General features: G+C 47.1%; 3 protein-coding genes across 3 annotated transcripts; 1 reads left to right on the plus strand and 2 right to left on the minus strand.

Annotated features, from left to right (window-relative positions):
* Positions 1-1,141: 1,141 nt before the first annotated feature.
* F5Y00DRAFT_231535 (P-loop containing nucleoside triphosphate hydrolase protein) lies at positions 1,142-5,986 on the minus strand. The gene is made up of 3 exons (XM_048007031.1): positions 5,912-5,986; positions 1,931-5,858; positions 1,142-1,876 (listed from the first exon to the last, which is right to left on the minus strand). Exons 2-3 carry the CDS (start codon positions 5,769-5,771, stop codon positions 1,392-1,394), a joined length of 4,326 nt encoding a protein of 1,441 aa, XP_047866963.1. The 5' UTR covers positions 5,772-5,858; positions 5,912-5,986; the 3' UTR covers positions 1,142-1,391.
* A 287-nt stretch (positions 5,987-6,273) lies between these two features.
* Positions 6,274-9,576, plus strand: F5Y00DRAFT_25016 (THO complex subunit 1 transcription elongation factor-domain-containing protein). The gene is made up of 5 exons (XM_048009695.1): positions 6,274-6,824; positions 6,884-7,699; positions 7,756-7,914; positions 7,964-8,854; positions 8,913-9,576. Exons 1-5 carry the CDS (start codon positions 6,549-6,551, stop codon positions 9,276-9,278), a joined length of 2,508 nt encoding a protein of 835 aa, XP_047866964.1. The 5' UTR covers positions 6,274-6,548; the 3' UTR covers positions 9,279-9,576.
* A 204-nt stretch (positions 9,577-9,780) lies between these two features.
* On the minus strand, positions 9,781-11,959 carry F5Y00DRAFT_231541 (PLC-like phosphodiesterase). The gene has a single exon (XM_048007032.1). The coding sequence runs from the start codon at positions 11,274-11,276 to the stop codon at positions 10,086-10,088; it is 1,191 nt and encodes a 396-aa protein (XP_047866965.1). The 5' UTR covers positions 11,277-11,959; the 3' UTR covers positions 9,781-10,085.
* Between the last annotated feature and the right edge of the window lie 76 nt (positions 11,960-12,035).

Here is a 12,035-nt window from a genome sequence, read left to right on the forward strand (position 1 = left end):
ATCAACGTAACCTCACCGAGACCTAGACATCGTTTAGCCCCCTACCGTGCACTCTCAGGTTTTCCCATCTCGGGTTAATACTAACGGAGGTAGGTATATGTAACCGTCCATCTCCAGCAGATGTATTTCCCGTCATAACGGTTAAAACGTAACAGTTCGCTTGCAAAATGGCCGAAGAACGACCCCCTACACATTATATTTCCCCCTTCTACTAGCGCTGCCTCAAGCTCCTCGTATAAGACTATACAAATATACAAATATAGATGCTGTATGCGCAGTTGGCACATGGGCAACAGCATGGCATAGCATAGCATAGCATAGCATGTCAGATGCGCAATTGCAACGAGGTGTTGACTCACCACGAAATCACGCATATATGACGCAGTTTCGAGGTAAAGCTAGACCCGTTGGCGTGGCCTCTAAGGGGGGGACGGACGAACTCGCGGGCTATGTACATGTATAATATGCATGGAAACGTATAGACGTCTAATATACATAGGTATGTATAGGTATGCAAATGTGGCGTGGCGTGACTATGTATAGAGTATCTGCCATAGTGTAACGAGTCAGAATCCTTCTGGAACCCGGATCTATGTATGTGTAAGTGGTGCCACAGGGCCGGCTCTACCTAACCATACCTAAGATTATGTAGGTATACTGGGAGGTATCTATCAGCCATAGCGATTAGGGCAAAGCCATGACACACGCACACACACACACACGTAATCCAGACAATAGACGCCATCTAAGTGCGGCTTGTCTTAAAAATGTTTCTACTGCGGAATACAGAATACCCAACCATTGTCCGGGCCTATTAGGACACGCGCCCGCACGGCGGAACCAGAGCCTTGGTGGAAAAGCCCCGTTGTAGCCCTAATGGAGTAAAGTGATACAGGGCTGACACCCGCTCGTCATCATTGGTACGTTAGTAAGGTGGATGCCTTTTTTTAGGGCTTGAGCCCATCCCGTTCTTGGTTGGGACAAATTCGCGCTTATACTATATAGTATATCCTAGCGAAAACCCGTGGGGAAGTAAGATATGTAATTGGATAATTACCTAAGGCAGTCTTGAACTTAACCCCCCTTCTGCCCCTTCAACGGCAGCACTGTGCGTACGTAAATTAGGTAATCAAATGAATACTGGAAAGCAACAGGACCTAAGATAGGTACCTATATATACCTAGTACACAAAGTATGGCGTCGAGACAATAACATTTACGCTATTTGAATACGCTCCTATGTTGTAAACAGTCATTACATATTAACTTTTCACAATCCAGCGTACCCACGTCAAAGTTGCCAGTTGCTCCTTATATACAGGTTTACGTCATTTATGCTGGGATCACCCCCCTAATCAGTATAGTCATTTCAATTAAACCTTTCTCCGACTATCATTCCTCAGCCTCAGCCTCAATTCTATTGCCCAGCACGTCCTCGTCGACTTCTTCATCGCTCTCGTCAACGTAACCAACCTCGTCTTCCTCTGCAACCGCCTGCAACACTTTCTCGGGCGCATCGACTGTGCCCGGTAAGCCGCGCTCCGCACGTAGCTGATTTATTTTTGTAGTTGTCATTTCGTAGACAAACTGGCCCAGATGCTCGATTCCTTCCATCACCGCTTCGCCAGGTACAGTCGTACCGTCTTCTTCTGCCTGTAAGCGCTCTGAAGGCCACATCTCACCAGTTGCAAGCGTAAGTTTATCTGGCCGTTGAAGTAATAGCTCGAAAGCTGGGCGTAGCTCGTAACATGCTTCGAAAATTTCTCTCCGACCAAGGATATATAATCCGAGTCGGGCACGAGAAAGCGCCACAGTAAGACGTCGAATATCTCGTAGGTAGCCGACCCTCGATGTGCGCGTAAGTGAAAGGATAATATCTGTCTGCAGTTAGAAACCTTGTTTTATAACTAGTGAATTCGGGGTTTGCTCACAATCGTTTTGTTCGCCTTGGTATTTATCGACAGTTGTCACTACCTTAGGCAAACCGAATATAGGATTCTTTGCACATCGATGGGATAATACATCCTTGATAAGGGCCCGCTGACCAGCGTAAGTGGCAAGGATACTGATTTTCGACGCTGGATAACCTAAGAGCCGCATGTATTGGTATATGGCGACTGCGTACTCCGCTTCACCTAGATTCTGAATAAAATGAGGTGTCGGCTCAACTTCTCCATGGCCCTTGTAGTCGGGGACGCTGATGAACTGATAATCATATTTGAATCCAGCGTTAGCAGTTTGGAATTCCTTCAGGCTTTCGACATGCGGTAAGTTCCCTAAGTTAGGATATCTCCATTGGTATAACGCGGCGATGGATGGGCGGGCACGGCCTTGCTGGTCGAGCGTGATAACAGGTACTCCTAGGCGGACGAATCGAGAGAAAAGGGATTGTTCAAGGTTGGCGTAATGTCTAAAGGCAAGACTCTGTATGACAGGAGAGTTCTGGTAGTGGTCACCGCAGAGAACGACCCTTTGTAAAGCCATCTGTCCACCTTCAGGCTTTTGCATAGCCAAAGGAATAAAACTCTCCACTTCAGTAATCTGGGCGGCCTCCTCCATGACCACGTTATCATAGTGGAAACCAAGAGAGGCAATCTCAGTGCGGCGCATTGCGGCATGTGTTGATGTCATGGCAATGATGCGAGCTTCATTCGTTAGAAGATAGTTGGCCTTGTCTCGATCTCGCCGCAGGATCTCAAATGGTAAGACATCTTCTAGCTCGGAAAAGATTTTCGATATATGATGGTAGCAGCCATTAGCTATATCTAGAACAGTTTCTCGATCGCTCTCTGGAGGGAACAGGGGCTGGGGGGCATCGGAAAAGTAATTGTGGAACGGGAAGGCTTCGATGATATCAGTCGCCGAAGAACCTTCCACCTTGACTATCTCACTGAACTTGGCCCAGGCAGGTTTGATGTAGACAGAATTGAAATATCCCGCTGTCTCGGCGGAGTTCCCATGGGCTCCAGGAGCACCTATACTAGCCGCCAAACGATTTACTTCCTGGAGGTAACGGTCTCTGATCTCAAGGAAAGACTCCACTCGGCCATGCTTACTGAAATTCCCGTCAGTGTCGAGATCTTCTTCTCCGTGACCAAGACGAAGAAGATGTCGTTCATCGATATCCAGGGCTACTATCTTCGCGAATAATTGATTCAGAGCTTGGTTAGAATGTGCAATTAGTAGCGTGCGCTGCTCGGGGAAGTTGTGGTATATGTTGTTGATGACCTGCGTCGCTACGTCGGTCTTACCCGTCCCAGGCGGGCCAACGATAACGGTAAGGCCGGGTTGTGTGCCGGATATTATCGCATCAATCTGAGCTGGTGTGAACCGGACGGTATTCAGCTTTGGGGCGTCGACGGGATATGGTCCAGTATTAGGCGGCTTATATGTAGAGACATTGTACGTCTCTATCTCGGAATTTAGAGCGGGCTCGGCATCCCTTCTTCGCTTCTTAGAGGGTTTGATCGTTTTCTCTTCTGGGGGCTTATCCACTGACTCTAGCACGTAAGGAGGGCCGAAGCTTGCGGTCACATTGAAGCCTGGCTCGATGGTTTTTCCAGGTAGACTCGCAACTAAGTGTTGCCAGTCCAAGAACGTATCTCTGAAGTCAAGTTTTCCAATGCGGTTTGGCAGATGCTTATACGTAGCGCCGGCAGGGTCGCCGTAGCCGAGGAAGTTCTCGTGTAGCCAGGATGCCAGGGGCACCTCCGAAAGGCATAGGCTACGAATGGATTCTAACACCGGTTTGAAGTTATTCTCTCGGCCGCTTCGCCGGACGACTAGATTGATTCGCTCGTATACGTCTGGTTTGCCTTTGGAGATTCGATCTGAATCTTCTTTGTAAGCTTTCGGGTCTAATCTGAGTAGTAGCCTTCTTGTTGGGGACCTGTTATGCCCGCTGAAGTAAGTGGTAGGATCTCTAATAGATTTTCCTTTATCATCCATAACCTGGGCAACCTCAGCAGCTCGCACAGATATTAACCCTAACTTTTGCGCTTCGGAGATCGCGTGAGCGCCCCCGTTAGAGATGGTTTTCGACACCGAGGCGTCCACCGCAACAAGAAATACTACATCGTCCGGACGTAATGAATCCCAATCTCTCCTAATATTGTCAGCAAGCCGACGGACGTCAAGCGAAATTTCAGCATTGACAGCAGAAGGTTTATCATCGCCAACGCGTGGTGGCACAACTTCAATAATGGAAGGCCGAGATATGGGAAGAGCCATTCTTGAAAAGCCAGCGAATGTGGTCTCCCCTGGGCGTTTTGATTCTGGTCGTAGACGTCTCAACGCATCACCGATGTCTTTCCTAATACCGTAAAAAGCTTCGCATCGGTAAAGCACCAGGGCCCTCCAAAGGAAATCACCCACTGATAGGTATTGTAGCTTGAGCTTGGGGAGCGCAAGTGGCTTAGATCCGTCGTAGTTATCCGTTCTCAGTAATTCTTGATCGAAAAGGCTATCTTCAGTCGGAAGAATGTTGATATCTTGTGCGATCTCCTGGAACGTCTTGCGCTTCTCGTAGGTCGATAAGAGAATCTCCATCAAAAATGGCCGGTTGATAGCGACCTGGACCGACTCGGGGTATTCTGTTCTAAGCTCGAGCAAAGTAGCAAGCCTCTTGATCTCCTCGTCTGTTAGAGCCTCCAGAAGATTTTCCAGTTCGCTCCTTTTATCTATGGACCCATAGTTAGACAGGGCTAATACTGTTAACTTTTCCTTGAAATATCGTAATGCTGTTCGCTGGAGCTTTGCAAGCTTAGCGCAATGTTGATCATATGCTTCTGTTCGACTATATTGAGCCCCCGTCTGATCATCTATGGTGAAGTGAACATAATGACTCAATAGCGAATACTGATCACGGAGTAACCCGTTTTCTTCGTCGTTGAACATGGGAGAAAGCCGTAGAGCAGGTAAGATATGTAGGTCCTGAAGCAAAGTGTTGACGTATCGCCTTGTTGGAAGCTGGCTTAATAGGTCGGAAATGAATTCAACGAATCGTTCGCAATAGACGACATGTTCTTCTTTCCTCTTCTCGTCGTAGAGCAAGCGAAGAAAGTCTAGTGTCAAAGTATAAAGCCAAGCTCTCTCAAATCGTAACCGGGCCTTAGTTGCATCATCTGCTGAGTCGTACCTTTTACCTGCCGCCTTCCAGGCCTTTCTGAGCTGTGGATTTTGACCCAATTTATTTTCTCGTTTCGACTCGGTAGAAAGATTATGCCATATACCTATAGAAACCAACGGGGCACATTCCTTCCTCACGCTTGCCCAATCAAGGCTCTGAAAGGCATATATGGTAAAGCAAAGCAGGTGGGTTCGTATCGGTAGAGATAACGTCTGGTCAAGGGTCATAGAGAGTACACGAGTGAACAAACTCGAGAACTCGGCCGGACGGTCTTCGAAGATGCTCCATGTCTCAAGTCTTTCCCGTGCTTTGACGTTCGTAATGAGGACTATTAGGAGGACGTGGAAATTAGATGAGTCTTCGGAATAGCCAGGCCAAAGATAACTTTCGAGGGTCTGTAGTCCTTCGAGTACAAGTAATAACCTGTAGGGGAAACTATCTTTCTCGAGCACATCCCAAATATCACGTTTCAGTACCTCGTTCTTGACCTTAACCCTCTTGGCTCGCTTAGTAGTCTTCAGCCAATGCTGCCTTGCAAGCTGGGCGAACTCGCTCTCGCCCTCCAAGTCGGCGATGGTTGGTCGCGGTTCGGTACCGCGCGACTTGGATTTTGCATCGCTTTTCAATCTTTTCGCGGTCGGCATGGCTGATAAATTACCCTGGCGGTATGCCGAGGAATTCTATGCCTGACTTATGACCTATGGCGGTATTCGTACGGCACGGACATGAAACTAATTAGTTATTAGACGTTACGTTAGCTGGTTAGGTAGGTAGGTATCTATACGATAAAGACGATAGAGAACATCACGTTGTAGCTGTAGCGTTGTAGCGCAAACATTTATTTTCTCAGCCCTGTCGCGTGTAGTTGTTGATAAGTTGATAATCAGTACGTATTTTTGATTGCATATCCCCACTTTTCTTTTCCAGATTTACCCCTGCTCTTTACCTCTAGGTACATACCATAGTAGTGCATTATGCTACAGCATTGCGCTACATATCTCTCCATGCACAATGACTCTAACCCCTGCATTCATACCCCACTAAGTCTTATCATCTAACCTTTAGTAGCTTAGTCGATATCAAGATGTACATATCAACGTACCGATATCCAAATCAAAAGCTCAGCCTTCTCGTTCCATTCAATTTGTTCCAAGCTCAACACCTACGATCTGAGCAAAGATTAACCCATAGAAAGCGACCCGTCAATTTCCAATATTCACACTCAATCTATCGATCCAAATGTCCGTGTTCCTAACATGATTCGAAAACTTGTCGACAATTATTCATTCGTTTGCTCGCCAATTGTCCACGCGTTTCTTTATTAATATCCGACGTTAGCATCTAATTCGGCTTGAAATCCGTATGTTCAAGGCCACGATCGATAAATACCTTCAACCACGATATCTCCAACAAAGTTTACGATGCCCTCAGCGAAGCATCTGGACCACGAAATACCTCAGGTAGACGCCTTTGCGGCGCTTCTGAAGGACGCCCTGGTTCATGCGCAGTCTGTCAAGTTGGTGACAACAATCGAGCCTCCACTCACCAAGGTCGACTTTGAGAATGTACTTGCGCAACTTCCTACTATATTTCCGTGCGCTTCACCGGATTATGTTTCGGAGAACCTCGCATCCGAGAAGGCTCGTCAGTACGCCGTTGTGGAAACGGCCGCGCGGAATGTGTTTAGCAGCCTAGTCGTTCGTAGCAAACTCTTCAATACATCCGGTGTTTGTTACTTATTGCTGACTCTTTCCAGGCCGGGACATCGATTGATTCCCCCGAATTCGTTCAAATTTGGAATCTCTTTGACTTCCTGTCGGTTCTGTCTGATAGCGAACAATGCGACGCCGCCCTTCTTTTCTGGCTCGTGGAAGAGCTACTCGATAGCCAAACGACCGAAGGATGTAGGAAGATATTCGACTTCCTTGAGTCTCGAAGAGAGCAAATCACCGCACAACATTTAAACTCCAAGAAGCTGGTTATTCTTAGGTCTTGCAACGACCTTCTACGCCGACTGTCGCGCGCCGAAGACACGGCGTTTTGCGGTCGAGTCTTCATATTCATGTTTCAGTGCTTCCCTCTGGGAGATAGGAGCTCGGTTAACTTGCGCGGAGAATATCATGTCGAGAATGTTACATCATTTGAAGAGACCCCAGTCCAGCCAGACGACTCAACGGATAAGATGGTCGTGGATACGGAAACCGATACAACAAAAGATGGAAAAGACGAAAACAAGTCTACGGCTAAAGCGGTCTCATTCGATGGCAAGAATAAGCCAACACCGGAGAAACCCCTCGATACAGATTCCCTGTATCCTATATTTTGGTCGCTCCAACATTATTTCAGTCAACCCACAGTCCTCTTTGATTCTACACACTTAGCAAAGTTCAAGGCTGGTTTAGAAGCCACCATGTCTGCATTCGATACAGTCGCGAAACTCCAGAGAAGTACAAAGGGTTCTGAGGAGAGCAAGATACCCCAAAAGAGAAAGTACAGTGAAGGAGATGACGATCTCCGCAGTAGCACGAATAACCCTAAGTATCTCACAAGTAGGGAGCTTTTCGAACTAGAGGTACGCGCTATGTCTTACGAACCTAGCTACTTGAGCCATATCTAATCATTTTTTAGATGGGCGATCTATATTTCAGGCGTCACATTCTTATACAAGCGTTTATCATCTTAGAATTTCTCCTATCGCTCACTCCCCAAGCCAAAGCAAAACTCGCCAAAATCAAAGTCCAGAATAGGTCAGTAATATACGGCGACCACAAGCTAGGAGAAGAAGACGTAAGTCCACTTATGATCACCACAGCCTAAAATTATTAACCATCCTCAGGCAAAATGGACAGCGGCCATGAGGGACAGGATAGTACTCTACATGCAAGCTGATTCTGATGGATTCTTTTTCCATCGTGTGATCGAGAGCGTAATCTCCAGAGACAAGAATTGGGCCCGGTGGAAAGTTGAAAGTTGTCCACCCATAAAGCGAGATCCCCTTTCGGCTGCTGATTTCGCGGAGGGGAAAGCTAGTGCAAAGCGCATCGCAACTAACAAGAGGCTGCGCCCTACGCCCATGGGCTCACTCTCTCTGGATTTCCTAAAGGAAGAGGACAGTGAAACAGCAATGGAGAAGCTAAAGGATCCAGAAAGATGGAGACTTCCGGACCTGGGCGTCTTCAGGGATAAGATAAAATCAGACGATCTCGACCTCGACTTCGCGAACAGCGAGAAGGAAAAGTCGGAGATACTCGAGGCTAAAGCTAGCAAGACTTGGAGAGCTCTTAGGATTGCCCGGAGATCAAAACTTTCCGTCTTTGACAAGATTGACGATTGGCAAAACGTCGATGTCATATTTCAGGAGCAGCCAAGCTCAGATGACGGTGAAAGAGAAACAACTGAAAACGGACAGATGCCGGAAGATAGACGGCCGATCATTTTGACAGGACCAAGCAAAGTCGGCAAATCAACATTACTCTCAAAACTTTTAGAGGACCACAAGGGCATATTCGGAAAAGTCGTCTCGCATACTACCCGAACTCGTAAGGATGAAGAAGTCGACGGCCAAGATTACAATTTCGTAGATACCGCGGAATTTAATCATATATTAGAGAACGACTACTTTATGGAGTTCGTCGACCGAGACGGAGTCCAATACGGAACGAATCGAAAGCTAGCCGAAGCCGTAGAGGAGTCCGGGAAAATCCCCGTCATCCAATTAGACCGTGAGGTAAGTCCGAGCCCACCCGCGCACGCTATATAACTAGATCTTACTAATTCTACTCCAGCGTGCCCAAATAGCCAAAGACAATGGCTACTCTGCACGGTTCATCTTCATCGCACCACCTAGCATCGAGGAGCTCGAGACACGGCTGAAGAGTTCTAGCACACCAGAAGAAGACCTGGAAAGCATACTGAAGATTGCTCAGGAGGATATTGAGCACTCTAAGTCCGAGGGAATTTATGATACCATCATTACGAACGACAACTTAGACGAAGCATACAAAACCCTCGAAGAATTCATCTACGGAACCCTAAGAGAGGCGGAGGCAGAGACAGAAGACGTCAACGGCAATGCCAATACCAACGGCGCAGCCGCAGCTGACGACGTAGCCATGGAAGACGCGGTAAATGGCGAGGAGACACCGTCATAAGATGTCGATAATTTATTTCGGGAAAGCCAGCGCAATGGAGGGCAGCGGTGTAATATTTCAATCTATACGAGCGGGGCAGATAAGACTTCAGGAATATGCGTTAGGTGAACATTACACCGTCGGTGTCCACCCTTGAGTCGTTTTGGTCCCTACAAATTAGGTTGGACAAAAGGGGGGGCCCGGTTCGAATAGACGTGTTGTTAGTAGTCATCAAAGATACCCATGCAATCAATCCTATCATAAGGGGTTAAATTTTTTTGGATATATAAATGTGATCTGTATATCGGTTAAAGTTAGGTAGTCAAGTATATCCCAGTTCTGGACGTCCATATCGTATTAACCAAGCAATTACCTGGGTGGCTTTAAGGTCAAACAAAGGTACCAGGTAGTCTACACAACAAGATAACTACGAAAAAGAACTATCAAGTATTCATTCTACCAAGACCAACTTCACAGTTTCACATAACAATAAGCAAGATTCGGAAGTTAAGTAACTAGGTAGTTAAATACTAATCAGGGTATATTATGTCCCTAATATCCAGACCTATATACCACAAAGTCCCAAACTCTATAGAGCTCATCCTTGGTATAAAGAGCATTCTAAGACTATTTTTGGCCACACACCTTGCCTATGTTCAATCCATATGATAGTACCTGCCTGTCCTATGCTCCGAATGCTAACCTTTATGCCATCTCCTAAAATAAAACAATAAAACTCCACCGCTATGCAGTAAAACAATGAGAGCCAGGGGACTGGCTTTTTTCTTTTCTTTTCTATCTTGTGATATCCGGATCTAGATCGATATCTCAGACCAGTAATAAAGCAGCTGCTATGAAAGCAATTAAGGCCTCAGTGCCAAGTCCGAGACCCTGGTTTTTCGGACTAGCAGTAGCTGTCGCAACTGTGGTGGTTATGGCAGCGGTAGATCGGCCGACGGCAGTGATGGCGTTCAGGTTATCTGCTGTATCGATTGCCGGTCCCTCGTTAAAGAAATCAACCAGTACGAACACGGGCTTGGTACCCCACTCCTCGTTACAAGTTTGAGCATGTAGACCCAAGTTGCCTGTAGTATTGGTTGACGGGCTGTTGGTGACAGTGATATTGTCCGAATCAGGGATCATGATCGAAGCGGCGAGTAAGGTATAGGCAAAGTGATTCATGAGAGGCAACATCCCAGCCTGGATGGCAGCGCTGGCTGAGCTCTGAGTGGATGGGCGATCGAGGGTACAGTTGAAGCCCGAGAGTGATGTGACCTCGTACGCGGTCTCAAAAACATAGTCAAACTCGGATAACAGATAGGGATATTGGCTATCCGCCGTAATAGATGCGATGAAAGTCACCAGTCGCGTATTCGCACTGATCATTTCCTGTAACGTTGGCCATGTAGTCCCTGAATGCGTGTATCCATATGTATCGATACCCGAGCCACTGAAGACGGCCCCAAATTCGGCTGCGGTCTTGCCATCGGAGTTAACGATCAGAAGGGTCACCACTTCGTTTGGGTTTGTATCCATCCACGACTTAATGGAGGTTAGCCAAGCCTGAAGAGTCCCAGCATCGAGTAAACTGCAATACGTATGGCATAACTCTATGGCACCATTTAGATCGTGAACTTGGGCCTGCAATAATCGGATGCCTGCGTCTAGGGCAACAGTAGCATTGAAGTACTGGTTGCCAGCTATCGAATTACTCGTGCTTGCGTCTCGGAGAAAGGCAGAGTCGTGGGCTCCCATATGAGTGATATCGCTATACGAGCGACTGCATAGGTCAGGTGAGTTGTTGCAAGCGGTCGTCGAAGAGGCGGCAGACGCGGATGCCGTCGAACTGGGTGTTACCGAAGCGAAGGCCGAAGCGAAGGAAGAGGTCGACGAAGCCCCGTATCCACCCCCGTATTCACCCCCGTATCCACCATCATAACTGCCATCCTGCGGCAGGGAGTGAACTGTTGCCGTCAAAGCAGCGGCAACAGTGAAGAACGTAGATAACGAAGGAAACATATTGTCTTGAATAGGTGGTTATGTACTGATAAAGGGACGAAAAAAGGAACAACTACTATTCACTGTTCTAATAGTATATAGACAAAATAGACGACGAAATAATAGAAAAATGGAAAAGAGAGATATACCTACCGGAAAAGAGGTAGCGGGGAGTAAGTACCTATTTATTACCTTAGATACTAAGAGATCTACTTCGTATCGTATATGTTTTAAAGTTGGCCAGGAGGTTAAGGGAGAGAGAGAGAAAACAGTACTTCCGTACCATAGTATGACAAAAGAGAAAATACCTATGCATTGTCCATCAAGACGATCCCTGTCTGCAGCAAGCATCAAGAGGCTCTAGATCGACCATGAATGGTTCGTGTTTTGTGGGGTGGTCAAGCTCGTGGTCGGCAACCGATCGAACTGCGCCTCCACGGGACGCGAGCGTCGTCCAGCCTTTTTGCGTCGTCAGCCTCTTTGGCAACTTGAAACGAACCAAGACCCGCCGGCCCAAGCTTGATTTCGTAGCAAGCCGCAACAGTTAACCAGTTTTGGATTCGGCCGTTGATTCCGGACCATGCGGAACTCGGATTGGCGAAGACAACAACGATCGACCTTGTTTTCCTTGGTACCTACATAAAAGACGCAGAGGTAACAAGAAAAGAAAGAAAAAAATGTGGTTGGAATAAAAAGTTGAATGGTTGGTAACTATTGTTTGTACAACCTGTGTTATGCACTTAAGTGGCTGGTGCGACCTACTTATGAGTTGTACAAGAT

Source organism: Daldinia vernicosa (assembly GCF_022497035.1).
Source record: "Daldinia vernicosa strain CBS 139.73 unplaced genomic scaffold F5Y00scaffold_12, whole genome shotgun sequence".
Taxonomy (NCBI): domain Eukaryota; kingdom Fungi; phylum Ascomycota; class Sordariomycetes; order Xylariales; family Hypoxylaceae; genus Daldinia; species Daldinia vernicosa.